Source organism: Furipterus horrens, unplaced genomic scaffold (genome assembly GCF_987537825.1).
Source record: "Furipterus horrens unplaced genomic scaffold, mFurHor1.1.pri manual_scaffold_17, whole genome shotgun sequence".
Taxonomy (NCBI): Eukaryota; Metazoa; Chordata; class Mammalia; order Chiroptera; family Furipteridae; genus Furipterus; species Furipterus horrens.
Window position 1 is genome coordinate 50,484,851 of NW_028327187.1, and position 20,894 is coordinate 50,505,744.

General features: G+C 38.5%; 1 protein-coding gene across 4 annotated transcripts in view; it reads left to right on the top strand.

Moving 5' to 3' along the window:
* Nucleotides 1–20,894, top strand: part of ACSL4 (acyl-CoA synthetase long chain family member 4) — a 111,528-nt gene that overhangs the window by 69,617 nt on the left and 21,017 nt on the right. For all 4 annotated transcript variants that reach the window (XM_090264655.1, XM_090264653.1, XM_090264654.1 and 1 more), the window contains 4 exons: nucleotides 12,074–12,213; nucleotides 12,971–13,143; nucleotides 15,320–15,394; nucleotides 16,407–16,598. In XM_090264655.1, coding sequence (XP_090120781.1) covers nucleotides 12,074–12,213; nucleotides 12,971–13,143; nucleotides 15,320–15,394; nucleotides 16,407–16,598 — 580 coding nt within the window. The remainder of the gene's footprint in view (nucleotides 1–12,073; nucleotides 12,214–12,970; nucleotides 13,144–15,319; nucleotides 15,395–16,406; nucleotides 16,599–20,894) is intronic.

The window sequence follows — 20,894 nt, forward strand, 5'->3', positions numbered from 1 at the left end:
AGCTGATATGCTGTGTATTTTCCAGTTGCCCATTGTCCATTCTTCTTCTTTTTTTTTTAATGTTTTTTATTGATTATATTGTTACAACAGTTCCAATTTTCTCCCCCTTGTTCCGCTCCCCCCAGCACACCCCTCCCCCAACAATCCCCCCCAAGTCCATACCCTGGTTCGTAAAAATTAACTGTCCCCCCCCTCTCAAATATTAGGACCCTTTGTAATCTTGTAAAGGACAATGGGCGAAGGTCTCAAGCTCCTCTAGCTGCTTCAAGCTGGACATGGTCGTCGCCCTACCTACCCTTGGGTCCAGAAAACCCTAATAAGAGTGGGGGTGTGGAGGGGAGGGTGGCCTTCCCACATGGGGAAGGATCGTGCAGACTCCAGGTCAGTTGGCTGCCTCCGGTCAACGGCGTGCTTGGTTCAACAGGCTGGTGTCCTTGTTGTGTTCTGAGGGCAACAGATTTGGCGAAAAGGGTTAAAAGACATCATTCAATCCATAACTACTAGATGACAAAAGGCAGGGATTAATTTTTCAATGTTCCATATTAGGGGAAAAAAAAATGGCTTCTTTGTAAGAAGGTGTGCTAGGCACATCTCGCCTGTCCAAAACCCTTTTGCCCATTATACTTAGTTTGGGCTGAGGTAAATAGTTTAGGTTTTTCCCCCTCTCAGACCTCTGGGCCTTTTCTGTCCAAGCCATTAGGATAGAAAAGAGAAACCCGTTTTAAAGTGAAGCCCACAGACCACCCCATTCTTCCCCAACCCAGCCATTTAGTTCAGCCAAACCGTTGAGTCAGGAGGCAGCGCTGCAGAGAGGATTAAGTGAGGCTTATGCATACAGATAATCACTCAGGTAATGCGATCATTGGCTTATGTCCTTTGAAAACAAAAAACACGTGTTAATTTATGTAACATAACCCGCAAACAAGTCTCTAAGTCTGGAGAAGAAACTTTTAAGACGGTTAGTTGCTCTGTTTTATACTCTACTACTGATCATTGTGATTTTCCTTGAATAATAATTTTTCTCCCTAAGGTTACCCTCCTTGTCTTTAAAGGGACTACATTAAGTCCATTTTTAATTTATCCTGTTTGTTTGCATAAACATAACAAGAGCAGCAAATGATCACTTATGATCTTTAGTTCTGCTTTGCTGGAACTTACCCAAGGAATATTTGGGGTGACCTTCAGTCTGTTCTTCAGGGCACAGAAGCTGTGCCACATATCTGGCATTCATCCTTGCCTGTACACACCTGTTTTTTCCAAGTCTTTCTGGTCTTTCCTTGTGCCTTAAGGTCCCTTCTAGCCATCTTTCAGGAAAACAACCTTCGTTCCTTCCCTGGAAAGATTGCTGTGGACCCCACAACCAACCATGGTACCAGGCCTTTTATCTCACGGGCTTTTATTACCTTTGAAAGTCATTCCCAGTTCCTCAGGGCTTTCTGGTAACAATCTGAGCCCAAGTATGTTTCCTTTAGGCTTGACATTCCAGTCAAAGACTTGGTCAAAAAAAAAGAACCTCTGTTGACAACTGGTCTTATTAGTTCTATGCAAAGGAACTTATGTCATTATTTACTTGTTTAGAATGCCAAACTCTGGAGGGATCAAATAGGGAGAAAAATATACAACGTGAAGGAAAATCTTTGTCCTAATATTCACTGAACTGGCATTTCCATTCTTCATATTTTCATTTTTCCCCCATTAAAAAATTTTGGTTTGTTTTTCCATTACAGTTGTCTCACTTTTTTAGCCCTCTTGTTTCCCTGCACCCTGTCCCTCCCCTCCCCCACATTTAGTCCCCACTCAGTTGCACCTGTCTGTGGGTCATTCATATATATATATATTTTTGAACTTGACCCATCCCCTTACACCTTTCTTTTCCTCCCCCCCGCCCCCCTTGTTACTGTTAGTCTACTTCTTGTTTACATACCTCTGGTTCAATTTTGCTCATTTGTTTGTGTTGTTCATTAGTTTCCTGTAATAGGTGACAGCATAAGGTATTTTTCTTTTGTTGCCTGGGTTATTTCACTAAGCATAATTTTCTCTAGTTCCATCCATGTTGTTGCAAATGGTAGAAGTTCCTTCTTTCTTTCTGCTACATAGAATTCCATTGTGTAAATGTACCATAGTTTTTTGATCCACTCATATACAGATGGGCACTTAGGTTGTTTCTAGCACTTGGCTATTGTAAATAGTGCTGCTATGAACATTGGAGTGCATAGGTTCTTTTGAATTGGTGTTTCGGGATTTTTTGGATATAATCCTAGCAATGGAATTGCTGGTTCAAAAGGCAGTTCCATTTTTAGTTTTTTAAGGAAATTCCAAACTGTTTTCCACAGTGGCTGCACCAGTCTGCATTCCCACCAGCAATGCACCAGGGTTCCCGTTTCTCCGCATCCTCTCCAGCACAAGTTGTTTGTTGATTTGTTGATGATTGCCATTTTGACTGGTGTGAGGTGGTATCTCATTGTGGTTTTAATTTGCATCTCTCTGATGGCTAGTGATGTTGAGCATACTTTCATATGTCTATGGGCCCTCTGTATGTCTTCTTTGGAGAAGTGTTTGTTCAGGTCCTTTGCCCATTTTTTAATTGGGTTGTCTGTCTTCTTGGTGTTGAGTCGTATGAGTTCTTTATATATTTTGGAGATCAATCCCTTGTCTGAGATGTCATTGGCGAATATATTTTCCCATATGGTTGGTTTCCTTTGCATCTTGCTGATGTTTTCTTTAGCTGAGCAGAAACTTTTTAGTTTGATGTAGTCCCATTTGTTTATTCTTTCCTTTATTTCCCTTGCCTTAGGAGATATATCAGTGAAAATGTTGCTACGTGGGATATCTGAAATTTTCCTGCCTATTTTTTCCTCTAGGACTTTTATGGTGTCACGGCTTACATTTAAGTCTTTGATCCATTTTGAGTTTATTCTGGTGTATGGTGTGAGCTGGTGGTCTAGTTTCATTTTTTTGCATGTCCCTGCCCAGTTCTCCCAACACCATTTGTTGAAGAGGCTCTTTTCACTCCATTTGATGTTCTTTCCCCCTTTGTCAAATATTAGTTGACCATATGAACCTGGGCTTATTTCTGGGCTCTCTATTCTGTTCCATTGATCTATATGTCTGTTTTTATGCCAGTACCAGACTGTTTTGATTACCGTGGCCTTGTAGTATAGTTTGATATCGGGTATTGTGATTCCTCCTACTGTGTTCTGCCTCAAAATTGTTGTGGCTATTCGGGCTCTTTTTTGGTTCCATATAAATTTTTGAAGTATTTGTTCTAGGTCTGTGAGATATGTTGCTGGTATTTTAATAGGGATTGCATTGAATCTATAAATTGCTTTGGGTAGTATGAACATTTTAATGATGTTGATTCTTCCCATCCATGAGCATGGTATACGCTTCCATTTATTTGTATCTTCTTTAATTTCTTTCTTCAGTGTTATGTAGTTTTCTGTGTACAGGTCTTTTACCTCTTTGGTTAAGTTTATTCCTAGGTATTTTATTTTTCTTGTTGCTATGGTAAATGGAATTTTTCTTTCAGTTTCTATCTCTGAGTTTTTATTGTTGGTGTATAAAAATGCCTTTGATTTCTTAATATTGACTTTGTATCCTGCTATTTTGCCGAATTCACTTATTAGATTGAGTAGTTTTTTTGTGGAGTCTAAAGGATTTTCTATGTACACTATCATGTCATCTGCAAATAATGACAGTTTTACTTCCTCTTTTCCAATTTGGATGCCTTTTATTTCTCTTTCTTGTCTGATTGCTGTGGCTAGAACTTCCAAGACTATGTTGAATAGGAGTGGAGAGAGCGGACATCCTTGTCTTGTTCCTGATCTCAGGGGGAATGCTCTCAGTTTTTGCCCATTGAGTATGATGTTGGCTTCAGGTTTCTAATATATGGCCTTTATTATGTTGAGGTATGCTCCCTCTATTCCCATTTTGCTGAGAGTTTTTATCATAAATGGGTGTTGTACTTTATCAAATGCTTTTTCCGCATCTATTGATATGATCATGTGGTTTTTGTCTTTCATTTTGTTTATGTGCTGTATCACGTTTATTGATTTGCGAATATTAAACCATCCTTGCATCCCTGGGATGAATCCTACTTGATCGTGGTGTATGATCTTTCTAATGTGTTGCTGGATCCGGTTTGCCAATATTTTGTTGAGGATTTTAGCATCTATGTTCATCCCCGATATTGGTCTGTAGTTTTCTTTCTTTGTTGTGTCTTGACCTGGTTTTGGAATTAGGGTTATACTGGCTTCATAGAACGAGTTTGGGAGTCTTCCCTCTTCTTGTATCTTTTGGAATAGTCTGAGGAGGATAGGAGTTAGTTCTTTCCTAAATGTTTTGTAGAATTCACTTGTGACGCCATCTGGTCCTGGGCTTTTGTGTGCTGGGAGTTTTTTGATTACTGCTTCAATTTCGCTAGCTGTTATTGGTCTATTCAGACTTTCTGCTTCTTCTTGATTCAGTTTGGGAAGACTATAGTTTTCCAGGAATCTGTCCATTTCCTCTAGGTTGTCAAATTTCTTGCCATACAGTTGTTCGTAATAATTTCTTATAATTCTTTGTATTTCTGTGGTATCAGTTGTGATTTCTCCTCTTTCATTTCTGATTTTATTTATTTGGGTTCTCTCTCTTTTTTTCTTGATGAGCCTGGCTAAAGGCTTGTCAATTTTGTTTATCTTTTCAAAGAACCAGCTCCTACTCTTGTTGATCTTTTGAATTGTTACTTTAGACTCTATGTCATTTAATTCTGCTCTGATCTTGATGATTTCCTTCCTTCTATTTGATCTGGGTTTTGCTTGTTGTTCTTCCTCTAGTTCTTGTAGCTGTAGGGTTAAATTTTTTATTAGGGATTCTTCTAGCTTTTTTAGGTAGGCTTGTATTGCTATGAACTTTCCTCTTAAGACTGCTTTCGCTGTATCCCATAGGTTTTGGGTTGTTGTGTGTTCATTATCATTGGTTTCCAGGAACTTTTTGATTTCTTCCTTGATGTCATTGTTAACCCATTCATTATTTAATAGCATGTTATTCATTCTCCATGAGTTTGAATGTTTTTGAGTTTTTTCCTTGAGGTTGATTTCCAATTTTAAGGCATTGTGATCTGAGAAGATGCTTGATATAATTTCAATTTTCTTGAATTTATTGAGGCTTGTTTTGTGTCCTACCATGTGGTCTATCTTTGAAAATGTTCCATGTGCACTTGAGAAATATGTATATTTTGCTTCTTTGGGGTGTAAACTTCTATATATATCGACTAAGTCCATTTGATCTAAAGTGTTGTTCAGTGCCTCAATATCTTTGGTGTTTCTTTGCTTTGAAGATCTGTCCATTGTTGACAATGGGGTGTTAAAGTCCCCTACGATGAGTGTGTTGCTGCCTATATCTTTCTTGGAGTCTTTCAAAATTTTCCTTACATATTTGGGTGCTCCTAAGTTGGGTGCATATATATTTATAAGGGTTATATCTTCTTGATGGATTTTTCCCTTAAGTATTATGAAATGCCCTTCTTTGTCTCTTTTTATGGCCTTTGCTGTGAAATCTGTTTTGTCTGATATAAGTATTGCTACCCCGGCTTTTTTTTCATGTCCGTTTGCTTGGAATACATTTTTCCATCCCTTTACTTTCAGTCTGTGTAGATCTTTTGTTCTAAGGTGGGTCTCTTGTAGACAGCATATATGTGGGTCATTCTTTCTAATCCATTCAGCTACCCTATGTCTTTTAATTGGAGCGTTTAATCCATTTACGTTTAAGGTTATTACTGATAAGTACTTATTCATTGTCATTTTCCCCCTTTGTACTCGTGTTCTTCTCTGTTTCTCTCTGTTTCTTTATCTTTTTAGAGCAGACCCTTTAGCATCTCTTGCATTGCTGGTTTGGTGGAGATGTATTCTTTTAGTCTTCCTTTGTCTGAGAAACTCCTTATTTCGCCTTCCATTTTGAATGAGAGCCTTGCTGGGTAGAGTATTCTTGGTTGTAGGCCTTTGTTTTTCATTGCTTGGAATATTTTTTGCCATTCCCTTCTTGCTTGTAGTGTTTCTGCTGAGAAATCTGAGGATAGCCTTATTGGAGCTCCCTTGTATGTTATTAGTTGTTTCCCTCTTGCTGCTTTTAGGATTCTCTCTTTGTCTTTGGATGTTGCCATTTTAATTATGATGTGTCTTGAGGTGGGCCTGTTGGGGTTCATCTTCATTGGGACCCTCTGTGCTTCCTGGAATTGCGTGACTCTTTCTCTCCTCATGTGAGGGAAGTTTCCTGTCATTAGTTTTTCAAAGAGGTTTTCTATCCCTTGCTCTTCTTCTTCTCCTTCTGGAATTCCAATGATACGGATATTGTTACGTTTCATGTTGTCCTGCAGCTGTCTTAGAACCTCTTCAGTCTTGTTCAGTCTTTTTTCATTTTGTTGCATTGTCTGGGAGTTTTTGTGTACGTTGTCCTCCAGCTCGCTGATCCGATCTTCTGCTTCCTCTAGCCTGCTTTTAATTCCTTCTACTGTGTTCTTCAATTCAGAGATTGTATTCTTCATTTCCTCCTGGCTCTTATTGATAGCTTCCATGTCCTTTTTGATGCTGGTATAAATCTCAGTAAGTTCCTTATAGTTCTTCTGGAGTTCACTGTAGTTTTTCTGGAGTTCTTTGTAGTTTCCGCTGAGCTCATTTAGCTTCTCCATAATCCATGTTTTAAATTCTGTATCTGATATGTTGCTCCCCTCTATTTCATTTAGCACTCTTTCTGGGGATTCTACCTTTCCTTTTGATGGGGGGTTGTTTCTCTGTCTTCCCATTTTTGTGATTCCTTTTGTTTGTTGGTGCTTCTTAGAATGATCAGTTCTTCCTGGATCTGCCTCTGGTAGCGTCAGATCATGTACCAGACTGGCCCTAGGCAGCCTGTTGGAGACTTCCAGGGATCTATTGCCTTTGTCTCTCTTCTTTAGTTGTTACTATACTCAATCTGTGATCAGCTGTCAGGCTTAAGGACCGTGGGTGTGGCAACTTAATTCCTGTAGGCAGGGCTTTTATTTCCCCTTACTATGACACCACTTGGAGGGGGATGGTCTGTCTGCTGTAATGGGGCTGAGTCAGCACTGGCTGGTCCTGGGAGGGGGTTAGTGTAGCTTCCACTTACTCCTCCGCCCTCCTGGATCTCCGTCTGTGTTGTCCTTGATGATATTTCTTTAATCTGTCTGGTTGTATTTCAGCTACTTTTTGGTGCATCTTTTTCTCTGGTTAGTTGATTGAGAGTCACTCTGCCCACCTTGTCTTGAGATCTTTTGTGAAGGTGCTGCTAAAACATAATTACACAACCCAGGCAAGAAACCCACACCCTCCAATGTCTCCCCCAAATACAATCCCACTATAGGCTGCAAATGAGCCCGTGTTAATATACTTGTGGAGATACTGGGACTCTTATTTCGTAGGAGAAACAGAAAGGAGTTGTTTTAAATGAAGGAAGGGTAATTTTTGAGCTGGAAGTTGATAGATTATTAATATTAGCAATTGGGATCAAGGTTATGTAAGAGAGCAATTAACACTTACACTGTCTGTTTGAAAAGGAGGGGAGGGTTACAGTGTGGAGAGAGAAAGTGGAAGTGTATAGTATTAGGATTATATAATCGGTATATACTATATGATTAGCGTGGGAGGTAGGGTAGACACAACAGACATCCAGGTAGACAGACAGCCAGAAATTGAAAGAGAGGGCTGGGGAGGTTAGAAGGTAGGAAATAGATTGAGAGAGAATTTTTTAAGGATAAAAATACAGAGTAGAAAATAGCAAGACAGGAGGGGAGAGAGGAAAGAGAGAGAGAAAGTAGAGAAGAGAAGGGTAGGAGAGAGAACAAAAGAAGAAGGGGAGGTAGAAGAGAGGGGACTGGATTAAAATTCTTTTTTAAATTATATGTTATAAAAAAGATTAGGAGATTAAAACATGATATAAAGTTGCAAGATAGAGAGAAAAGGTGAATATAGAGAGAGAGGAATAGGAGATAGGAAAGCAAGAGGATTTGGGAGGAAAAGAGCTCAGAGGAGGGAAGGAAATCAGAAGGAAGAGGAGATATTAGGGAGGGGAGGATTGAAATTGAAGAGTTGGCAAAAGATAGGATGAAGGAGAGAAATACAAGAGGTAGGGAAAGAAGTGGGGGGGGTGGGGTAGAAAAAGAGAAGGGGTAAGAATAGGAGAGTAAAGGGAGAGGGGGATAGATTAGAATTATAATTTGAATATTAAGAGATTAGAATATAAAGTGTAATAGGGAGAGAGAGAGATTATGTATAGGGAGAGAAGGAAAATAAGGACAAGAGATGAAAGAAAAATGAATGTAGACTGAAGGGGGACAAAATAAAGAAAGAAATTTAATAAAGTTGAAGGTGTGTAGCGCAGAGAAAGGAGAGGGTGAGAAAGGGAGAGAACTTAAAATTATAAAATTAACTGAGAATAGGATGCAGGGGAGAATGCTAAGGGGAGAGAAGGGGGGGAAGGGGAGGGGAGAAAAGGAGCGAGAATAAGAAGGGACTGACGGTAGGGGTAGTTAGAGAGAGAGTGAGAGATAAAAGAATGAGGATTTTAACTCAATTCAACTTTTATGCAGTCTCTGGGTATTTTTGGTTTGTTTGTTTTTTGGTTTTTCCTTGCTTCCTTCCTGAGTCTGCTCCTATTCAAAATTCCATGAGTTTCAAATCTTTTCTGGTTGGTTGGCTGGCTGTGGGAGGGTTCTGCTTGATTCTGGGGTTGCTAGTCTTTTTTTCGTGGGCCTACCACCGCTCTGCTGTGAGCTGAGTATAGTTGTCCCCTCCTGAGACACCCTCAGCCCTCCTCAGGCTTGTCCAGCTACTCCTTCCCTCTGTTGGTCCAGCCTGTGCCTGCGAGCAATCCCCGCCCTGCCTCCAGTCCTGTCTCTATTCCCAGGCTACAGCTTCTGCTCTCTTCCCTGTCTATATGCCTGCGCACCCTATCTCTCTCCCTGTCTCAATATTGTCCTTTTGTTCTGCAGGACTCTGGCACTGTCGGTCAAAGTGCCGGGCCCAGTGGCCCTTTCCTGCCCAGGGCCTCTCCCCTAGTCTGGAGCTTTGCAGTGGCTTTCCTGCCTGTGCTCTTCTCCTTGCCCCCAAACTTTCTCTATTCCGAGCTACCACTTCCGCTGGCTTCCCTGTCTATCGGCCTGCGCGCTCTATCTTTCTTCCTGCCACAGCACCGTCCCTTTGTGCTGTGGGACTCTAGTGTGGTCGGTCAGCGCAGCACTCTCCTTCCCCGGAGCTCTCTGCCGGGCAGCAGCCCCTCCCTGCGGGCCCTTCTCTTTGCCCTAAAACCGTCTCCCCTCCAGAACCTCCACCTCCGCTCTCTTCCCTACTTACACACCCTGCACGTCCTATTTCTCTTTTAGCCCCAAACCTGCCTTTTGTTCTGTGGGATTCTAGCGCGACTAAAGAGCAAACACTGATTTCAAGAACACAGTTCTCCCCCGGTCCGGAGTTCCGCAGCAGCTTTTCTGTGCGGCCCGTCTCCTAGCCCCAAAACTGCTCCTTTGTTCTGTAGGGCCCTAGCGCAAGTGCTGGGCGCGCCCGGGATGCCGAGCTTTCCGTCGGAGGTTGCAGCTGAGGATGTTTCTCTCTAGACTCAGATCACAGTTTCTCCCAGTCCTGGTTGTTCACTGTTCTCTCCCTCCTCTGTCTTTTTCAGCCAAATCCTCTCCCTAACTCCCTACAAGAATTCACTCCCGGCTAGTGAGCTCTCCAGCTTGATACTGCAAACGCATGGAGTCTCAGGATGACTCAGCCTGCAGTTTGTGATAAACCCCTCCACCCCCCTCCACGCTGCTCCCACGATCTCCTCCCCGTTCACGTTATCAGATATTCCCACTCACTCAGTCATTCCTCCCCGAGTTTGTTCCTCCTGGATTGTCTCCTTAACAGGAGAGAGCTGAGAACACTGTTCCTACTCCGCGGCCATCTTGGTCCCCCCTCCCCATTCTTCTTTACTTTGTGTCTGGGGAGGCTAACTTCTCTGAATGAATTATGAGGGCTTGCCTGTCTTCTGGTTTCTGGGTGAGTTCAGCCAATTGTGGGCACTCACGAGAGATCAGAGGGTAGGTGGAGTGAGAGAGAGGTCCACATACTGCATTTGCTTTTTTCCTGCAGGGCTGCAATTTGGGGGAGTTGTAAGACACCCATTGGTTACAGCCTCTTTCCCATTGTCTGTGACCAGGTCTTTCCCATGGCTACAGTCCTTTTTCAGGCTTCAATAACACTTCTCTCCTTGTACGTCTTCAGGCCTAGGAAAAGTAAATGATCTCCCACATTGCTAGTCCTTTGATGCTTCACCAAACTTATTGTTTCCCTTAGCTCCTCACACGCTTCTATAAATAGGCTTTAAAGATATTTTATTGAGAATTATTTTTGGTAGGTTCTATTTTCTAGACTTGTTCTTTTCCTGGGCCAGAATAAAAGATCCATTTAGTAATGTAATATTCACATTGTGAGAATTCAGAATAAATTGCTACTTCTTATAAGCAGTGACTCAATTGAACATTATGTAATTAGGTTGAGGTAAAATAGTAACTGTGTGTTCCTTACTCATTGATGTCTTTCTGTGCTTGCGATTGGTAGCTAGTGTTGAAAGGAGCAGTAGAAGTGGTTTTCACACCTCTCTCTCCTCTCACATGTTTTTAACCTCTCCATCCCATACACTTTTGAAAGAGGGATAATTATAGGATGTTAAAGCTCTTTTGGGGAACTTTTGAAATTTCTCAGTCACAGATCTAGACAAATATTTTAGTTATACAATAATTATTCCTTTTGTGGAAGTGGAGAAAACAACATTGTAGTATGTTTGATTGCCACAGTAGCCTCCAGCTTCACTGAGGTATAATCAACATATAACATGATATTAGTTTAACATGCACAACATGATGGTTTGATATATGTGTATATTGTGAATTGATTACCACAATTAGGTTAGTTAACACATTGATCACCTCACATAGTTAACCATTTGTGTATGTACATGTGTGTGTATATTGTATGTGTTGTGAGAACATTTTAAGATTTACTCAGTCAACTGTCAAGTATTGTCAGCATGCTGTACATTATACCCCCAGAACTTACTCATCTTCTAACTGGAAGCTTGTACCCTTTAATCAACATCTCTCCATTTACCCCAACCTCTAGCTCCTGGCAATTACCAATATATTCTCTGTTGCTATAAGTCTGGCTTTTTTAGAAGCCACATATAAATGAGATCATGCAGTATTTGTCTACCTCCTCTGACTTACTTCACTTAGCATAATGCCGAGGGATGGTTCTGCTGTCTTCATTTGTGAAGTGCTTTTTATCTTTGTCCCTCCTTTTATTAAGAGCCATTCATAAAATAGCATGACTGAATTTATACTAACTGCTACTTTCAATATTTAAAACTAGGTATTTATAAATAAGTGTGCTTTATACAATAGTTCTGTTAATGTATGCTAAGTAATTTTAAGAAAACACCACTTAGTGATAGTCTGGGATTTTTGTTTTATTTTTATATTTTTGTTTTGTATGTATTAGCATGGTAGTCAGTATATCACAAGTCTTACTTCTAATTTTCCAAGGAGCTGTGACCAAGAGACCTGTTCTTTTTTGTTATCTGAGCTTCTATTAAAGTAAAATAGAAATGCCTGAATTATAGGGACCTAAGAATTTTAAGAAACTTTCTCTCTGCCATCCTGTAAGAGTCACAACGTAGTAGTAAAAAGGAGAAAAACATTAGGATAGAGTCAATATAATTCGGTGTTTTGGCACTATTTGAAAATAAGTTAATATATTTGAAAGAACACATTTTTGAAAAAATTACCTTTATGTGAGTTGAATATTTTTTTTAAATTTTTGATAAATTTAGTGTATAGAATTGAAGAGACTCCTATACTTGTCCTTAGTCTTTCTGAAACAGTAAACAATCAGTGAAATTAATGATATAATGAAGTAAATATATTTATTATGCTGAAGACATTCACATTAGATTTTGTAAATAAAATATCTTTGACTAAAGACTGTCTCAGTATTGGTGTAATTTTTTCTGATTATTGGATATTTTGCTTACCTTATAGGAAATCATGGATCGAATTTATAAGAATGTTATGAGCAAAGTCCAAGAGATGAATTACATTCAGAAAACTCTGTTCAAGATAGGGTATGACTACAAATTGGAACAGATCAAAAAGGGATATGATGCACCACTCTGCAATCTGTAAGTACATTTTATAGACTGTATTTTGAGTCTTTAGGTCTTTTTATGTTTTTACATCTGGAATATAAGTACGTAAATGGCAACTTAATTTAATTTAAGCATCACCACTGTGATCATAAAGTTGAAAATTTCTTTTATTGCTGATACAGCAAGCAGAGGACCCTGAATTCTGATCTTGGCAACCTAACATTTTAATAATTGAGTAAATATTTAAGATTTAATTATAAATTTTGGTCTCGTAAATAAAAAGTAGAATAGACTTTTAAATCAAGACATTTGGATTTAAAAAATGACATTTCTAACTTTTAAAAAGTGATTTTCAAGACTTATTCTACACATAGGTTTCTGATTTATTGTTTTCATAAAATAGCATGGTAAGTATATGAATAAAACAGTTATTTTAAATACAGTACTGTGGCTTGGAGGTGGGGAAGTGGTTTTCACTGGAAGGGAGGTAAGATAGATGACTAAATGTGCCAAAGATAACTTAAAATATCTTTTTTTTGACATCATCATTTTATTTACTGATTAAAGCAATTTACTGAGACTGCACTTTTTTGTGTGTTTTTTAAAAGTATGTGGCAGTTTTTCAAAGTGTTACTACTTCTTGCTCTGTTAACCTCTCATTATCGCCATGGTTTTGAAATTTAGATGTCTCAACCAAAGCCAAGAAATCTTTCCCAGAGCTTATAAATTAGTGTGTTTTCAAGAATAATATATGCATGTGCTGTAATAATTTATCCCTCCTTTTATTAAGGATACTATTTAAAAAGGTGAAGGCTCTGCTAGGAGGGAATGTTCGTATGATGCTGTCTGGTGGAGCACCGTTGTCACCTCAGACACATCGATTCATGAATGTCTGCTTCTGTTGCCCAGTTGGTCAGGGTTATGGATTGACAGAATCGTGTGGTGCTGGGACAGTTACTGAAGGTAAGCATTTTTAACATGGAAATTCTGTATCAGTCACTACTCATAAAGCCTGTTTGCATTACCTTAGGAACCACTGTCATATTATACCTCTTAAGTAATATCAGGATTCAATGCAAACTTACATGGTTTTAATTTAAGAAACTTTTAGTTCAGTGTCATATGCACCCTTATTTATAAGCCTTGTAAAAAAAAAAAGCATAAATACAGGGGTGGGCACAAGGAGGTTTACATCTGTGAGTACGTGAAACACAGTTTATTCTTGTATTATTATTCATTAATAATTGTATTATTTTCCATATGAACAACTATAAACCTACTTTTGCCCACCCCTTTATTTATGCCACATTGTCAGTCCTCAAAATTCAGTCATACTGGTCCTATAACCTTTTCTCTCTAAATTATCTCTTCTTTGGAGAACTGCACTCACAGAATAAAGTATTACTATTTTTGCTCCCCCTCGAGTCTATAATCCTGCCCTGACTTCATGTTTGTTTTCTCTTCTGTTATTTTCAACAGCCTATAGCAGGTTTCTCAACTTGGGCACTATTGAAATTTTGAACCAGATAATTCTTTATTGTTGGGGGTTCTCCTGTGAATTGTAGGATGTTTAACAGATAGATAGTAATAGTAACCTACTCTCCCAAATTGTGAAAGTGAAATATGTCCAAACATTGCCAAATATCCACTAAAGGGCAAAATCACCCTAGGTTGTGAAACAATGGGTATGTAATTTTTGTGGATTGTCCCACTTTCACTTTAAGTTCATTGTGTCCAGAATTGGACACAATGTCCAGATGCCATTACCCTAAACTGTCTGTCCATTACCAAATTGTTTGTGATAGTGGTGTTACCATCCTTCAAGCCACTCAGGGTATTAGCTTTGAAGTCCTCTGATTATTTTTAAAATCTTTAAATTATATTAGCTCTTCCCATTTCTTCATTGATCAGGCCCTTCCCTACATGTGACCTTTGGCCTCCAAGCTTTTATTACTTCAGAGTACTCTGAGGTAACAGCCTCTCAGTGCTGCCTTTCAATATCTGTATCTGCCTCTAATATATAAATTCTCATATTCCTATATACCTCTGTCAGACACATCCACCTACAGTACTGCTTCACACCTGGTGAGCCTAGCTTTCAAGCCATCTTTAATCTGACACCATTTTACCTAGCCATTATTCTTTTCCATTTTCCCCCAAATGTTTACATACCTGGCTCTTCTCTCCAGTCAAGCTAGTCTTCTCACCATGTCTCATACAGGCATTCTTGTTTCTACCTCTCTGTATTTTCTCTTCCCTTTTCTTGGAATGCCCTTTTTCTTAGCCAGTCATAGCCATCTCCTAATGTACAACTCTTCAATTAAGTCTACCCCAGCTATTTTATTTTACATAGATCTTTCTAGTCTCTATGGTACTATTGTGATCATCATTAGTAGCATGTACTTTAGTATTTAAATAGGCTCTAAATTGTTTCATATGTATTTCTTCCCAGGTGGTTTGTTTGTAGGCTCATTGAGGGCAAGGTCTTCTTATCCTTACATTGTCCTCACAGCATTTACTCTAATACTAGTTATATAATAGGCTGTCAATAAACTTGATATTACTAATAATAATCACAAATTACAAAAGGATAATATAAACATCTTGGATAATAGCAGCTAAGATTTATTGAACTAGTAGTAATTTTTGCCAAGAATTGTTAAGCACTGCCCACATATTATCTCATTTAATTGTCACATCGTATTTCTATATGAAATAGGTTCTGTTACTCTCCCAATTTAATAGGTGAGGACATGGGGGCTTAGGGGAGTTAAATAACTTGCCTAAGTCATATAGACCATCGGCGAATGTTAGAGAGGGAATTCCAATCCAAATTGGTCTTACCAGAATCCACATAGATAGTGGTGGAGCCAGCTTTTCTTCTTTAACAGATTTTTGTACTTAATTATCTGAAATATAGCCATGAGAAGCAAAAATGATGTAACAATATTGGAATCAATTGCACTGTTGAAATGAAGTTGACATATCAAAAAACGATCACACTTGGTACTCCTCTCAGTATGTTCTCTCCTTTTGCCATCTTTCAGAATCTGGCTCTAGCTCCAATATTCCTGTTACCATATTGGTGCGAGTCTGGAATATGGTATGCTAATATCTTTGTTGCTTTTTCCCCTTATAGTTACTGACTATACTACTGGCAGAGTTGGAGCCCCTCTCATTTGCTGTGAAATTAAACTAAAAGACTGGCAGGAAGGTAAGAATTTTATGACATGCTAGTGATTATAGTTATGCTGAAAACCACTGTGAGCCTCAAGACTTATATTTCTTTCAAGTGTTAGGCTGTCTGTTATTGCTTATTCCTGGTGCTTTCTCTTTGCCTTTAAGTTTTATTTTCTGACTTCCTGGATTTGTGCTTCAATGTCAGTTTTGGGAAGTGGGTCCATATTTGTATATGTATGTATTTGGAGTTTTCTTTCTATGAGGGAACATTTGCTTTAATGTAATAGGCATGAACTTAATGTTTTATATGCAATGGATTTCATCTTGAAATATTGAATAGTTTTCATTTTAAAGAGCATCTAACAGCTGAAGGGAATACTGCTTTTAATCCTTTTATGACATAAAATCTAATTAGCATGTAAATTTATAAATTCATATTTTTGTATATTTTCTAAGCTTTATTCAGTAGTAAACACATAATGAATAGTGATTAAATATTTTAATAGTCATTGTCAATTAATTTAGTGTTTTAATTTTTAAAGTTATGACTGGCCATAGGCAAAGTGAAGAAAATAAAATTTCCCTCCTGGTTCCCATAAGCTTCCCTTTCTTAATGGTGTTACCTTTGGCACGCACTTATTATCTGTTACCATTGATAAAAACCTTAAGAAAAAATCTGAAATGCATTGCTATCAACCTATTATTAATTTACTTATAATAGCTTCCAGTGTTACCCTTCTTGGGAATAATTTATCTTAACAGAGCTCTATGAACCGTAAGCTTTAATGATGTTCTAAGTGTGAGATTTTATGGTCATGGGAAGGTTTGGGGTGGGTAGTGGTTGGTGATTATCATTGAGCCTGGTACTCTTGAAATCACAGTCACCCACTATCATTACATAAGTCTGAGTAAATACAAACTAATATTCTCCCATAAAATGATGTTCAATTTGGCTAGAAGGAAAGGATTTGCAGAGGAGCTTGAAGAATTAATGTGACTATCATCTCATTTAATCTGCCCCACTAATTTGCTTTAATGACTTCCAGGCGGTTATACAATTCATGACAAGCCAAACCCCAGAGGCGAAATTGTAATTGGTGGACAGAATATCTCTATGGGATATTTTAAAAATGAAGAGAAAACGGCAGAGGATTATTCTGTGGATGAAAATGGCCAAAGGTGGTTTTGCACTGGTGACATTGGAGAATTCCATCCTGATGGGTGTTTACAGATTATTGGTCAGTGCATTTCCGTTTTGGGAGTTTTCTTTAGTTTTTACAACCTCAACATATATGAATAGTAACATGGGTTAAGTCATTACTAGGGTTGACGGTTCCATTGGTTTTAAACTTTGGGTAAGTTAATTAACTTATGTCTGTGCTTCTCCATCTGTAAAAGAGGGACACAGGTACTGACCTGGTACGGCTTTTGTTAGGATTAAATGAGTTGATACATGTGAAATGTTTAAAGCAGGGCAGTGCCTGCATCTAAGTAAATGGTAGCAGCAGCAGCATTAGGCATGGGGAGGATGGTCAAGAAAATAGCATATGAGTAATAAGAAAACAAAAATTGTTTAGACGCGGTATTTTATTGGTCAGCTGCATGTGGTTCTGTATAACCATTTATGGTAACATCCCCTATTCTAGTCCTTCCTCGCCATCTACCTCCCCACCCAAGAGGCAGTATGGACACATTTTCCCTAGTGGCCATTTATATGGCTCTAACTAAGTCCCAAACCTTAGAAAATTATATCATCAATCCTCAACATTAATCTGTTCTTCTGAGAATGCCAGTTGGTTTGGCACTATTCTTTTTGAGCCTACAGAAATAGACTTGTAAGTTCAAAAAGCCACTCTAAATGGCCCTTATGCTAGTCACTTTTTTGTAGGCCAAAGTTAAAATAAAAATATGACTAGCTGGTAAGGACCATTCTGTAGGGTCCTTGGCAGATCCTTTTAAAGCCGTAAAATTTCCTCAGTCATAGTTCTAATGATCCATTTAACTCTATTTCTGGAACCATATCTGACCTGAATATAGTTAAAGATTTCTGGGGAAATTTGATTTTTTTTATCTAGAATTGACCTGCTGGGGATATTTCCCGGAAACATGGTTCAATCTAGAACCAATAACCCCACCCTCTTTCTTGACCCTTAATTGCACTGGAATCAAAGATTATTTCTGTTCGCATGTAGAATGGGTTCCCAGGCTATGGATAAGCAAGCCAACGCTCACATGAAGGTCATAAGGCAACCTGATGATTATTCCTGTTGTGCCATCCTGTGCCTTCATATTCTTAGAGCACTGTTGTTTTAACAAGATAATGTCATATATGGAAAATGGGGAGGTACCATGTATTAACCATGTTCTCTATGCCAGACACTGTACTACTACATGTATGTCTGAGATGGGCATCATTACCACTCATAAAATTGAGGGTTGGAGAGGTCCCTTGATGTGCCCAGGATCACATAGCTAGACACTGGCAAAGCTACCATTCGAGTCTAATGCTCCAAAGTTCTGTTCATTCAATTCACTTCATTATAATGTTTAAAATGACAAGATACTAAAGCTTTCAGTATAGTGTATAACATTTTAGCTAGTATTTTATTTTAACTAGGCATTTTCTTAACTGATGTGTGTAGGCAAGCATTAAGTATGAAAAGATTTTAGAAGAAGTATCTTTGTTTTTTATTTATTTATTTATTTTTCTTTTATTTTTTGGTTTTTCAATTACAGTTGTCCCATTTTTCCCCCATTTCTCCCCACCACCCAGCCCACCCCTTGTCCCGCAATCATATCTCTCCCCGTTGTCCATGTCCATGAGTCATTTATGCAGGTTCTTTGACTAGACCCTTCCCTTACTTATCCCCCTTCTCTCCCTCCCCCCTCCCCCCTATTGACTACTATTCTACTCTTTGCCTATTTAGTTCGTTTGTTTGTGTTGCTCTTTAGTTTCTTGTATTAGGTGATATCATACGGTATTTTGCTTTCTTTGCCTGGCTTATTTCACTAAGCATAATTCTCTCCAGTTACATCCATGTTGTCGCAAATGGCAGGATTCCTTCTTTCTTTCTGCTACATAGTATTCCATTGTGTAAATGTACCACAGTTTTTTGATCCACTCATCTACAGATGGGCATTTAGGCTGTTTCTAGTACTTAGCTATTGTAAACAGGGCTGCTATGAACATAGGGGTGCATAAGTTCTTTTAAATTAGGGTTTTAGGACTTTTCGGGTATAATCCTAGCAGTGGAATCACTGGTTCAAAAGGCAGTTCCATTTTTAGTTTTTTGAGGTAATTCCATACTGTTTTCCATACTGGCTGCACCAGTCTGCATTCCCACCAATAGTGCAGTAGGGTTCCTGTTTCTCCACATCCTCGCCAGCATTCGTTGTTTGCAGATTTGTTGATGATGGCCATTCTGACAGGTGTAAAGTGGTATCTCATTGTGGTTTTTATTTGCGTCTCTCTGATGGCCAGTGATGTTGAGCATTTTTTCATGTGTGTATGGACTTTCTGTATGTCCTCTTCAGAGAAGTGTTTGTTCAGGTCCTTTGCCCATTTTTTAATTGGGTTGTTTGTTTTCTTGATGTTGAGTCATATAAGCTCTTTATATATTTTGGAGATCAGTCCCCTGTTTGTGATATCATTGGCAAATATGTTTTCCCATATGGTTGGTTTCCTTTTCATCTTGCTGATGTTTTCTTTTGCTGAGCAAAAACTCTTTAGTTTGATGTAGTCCCATTTGTGTATTTTTTTCCTTTATTTCTCTTGCCTTAGGAGATGTGTCCGTGAAGATATTGTTACGTGGGATATCTGAAATTTTCCTGCCTATGTTTTCCTCTCGGACTTTTATGGTGTCACGGCTTACATTTAAGTCTTTAATCCATCTTGAGTTTATTCTGGTGTGTGGTGCAAGTTGGTGGTCTAGTTTCATTTTTTTGCACATCCCTGTCCAGTTCTCCCAGCACCATTTGTTAAAGAGGCACTTCTCACTCCATTTTATGTTCCTTCCTCTTTTATCAAATATTAGTTGACCGTATATTCCTAGATTTATTTCTGGGCTCTCTGTTCTGTTCCAGTGATCTATATGTCTGTTCTTATGCCAGTACCAGACTGTTTTGATCATAGTGGCTTTGTAGTATTGTTTGATATCTGGTATCATGATTCCTCCTGCTTTGTTCTTCTGTTTCAAGATTCCTTTTGCTATTCGGGGTCTTTTTTGGTTCCATATGAAATTTTGGAGTATTTGTTCTAGGTCAGTGAAATATGTCATTGGTATTTTAATAGGGATTGCATTGAATCTGTAAATTGCTTTGGGTAGTATGGCCATTTTGATGATGTTGATTCTTCCCATCCAAGAACATGGTATTTGCTTCCATTTATTTGTATCTTCCTTAATTTCTTTCTTCAATGTTGCGTAATTTTCAGTGTACAGGTCTTTTATCTCTTTGGTTAAGTTTATTCCTAGGTATTTTATTTTTTTGTTGCTATAGTAAATGGTATTTTCTTTTTTGCTTCTGTCTCCGATATTTTATTGTTGGTGTACAGAAATGCCTTCGATTTCTGTATATTTATTTTGTACCCTGCTATTTTGCCAAATTCACTTATTATATCGAGTAGTCTTTTAGTGGAGTTCATAGGGTTTTCTAGGTATACTATCATGTCATCTGCATATAATGATAGTTTTACTTCTTCTTTCCCAATTTGGATGCCTTTCATTTCTTTTTCTTGTCTGATTGCTGTGCCTAGGACTTCCAACACTATGTTGAATAGAAGTGGAGAGAGTGGACAGCCTTGTCTAGTTCCTGATTTCAGGGGGAATGCTTTCAGTTTTTGTCCATTGAGTATGATATTGGCTTCAGGCTTCTCATATATAGCTGTAATTATGTTAAGGTATGCTCCCTCTATTCCCATTTTGCTGAGTGTTTTCATCATAAATGGGTGTTGTACTTTATCAAATGCTTTTTCTGCATCTATTGATATGATCATGTGACTTTCGTCTTTCATTTTGTTTAGATTATGTATTATATTTATTGATTTGTGAATATTAAACCATCCTTGCATCCCTGGGATGAATCCCACTTGGTCGTGGTGTATGATTGCCAATATTTTGTTGAGGATTTTAGCATCTATGTTCATCAGTGATATTGGCCTGTAGTTTTCTTTTTTTGTTGTGTCTTGACCTGGTTTTTGGATTTGGGTAATACTGACTTCATAGAATGAGTTTGGGATTTTTCCCTCCTTTTGGATTTTTTGGAATAGTTTGAGAAGGGTAGGAGTTAGTTCTTCCCTAAATGTTTTGTAGAATTCACCTGTGAAGCCCTCTGGTCCGGGGCTTTTGTGTGCAGGGAGATTTTTGATTACTGTTTCAATTTCCTTCTTTGTTATTGGTCTGTTGAGACTTTCTACGTCTTCTTGATTCAGTTTTGGGAGGTTATATGTTTCTAGAAATTTGTCCATTTCTTCTAGGTTGTCAAATTTCTTGCCATACAGTTGTTTATAGTAATTTCTTACAATTGTTTGTATTTCT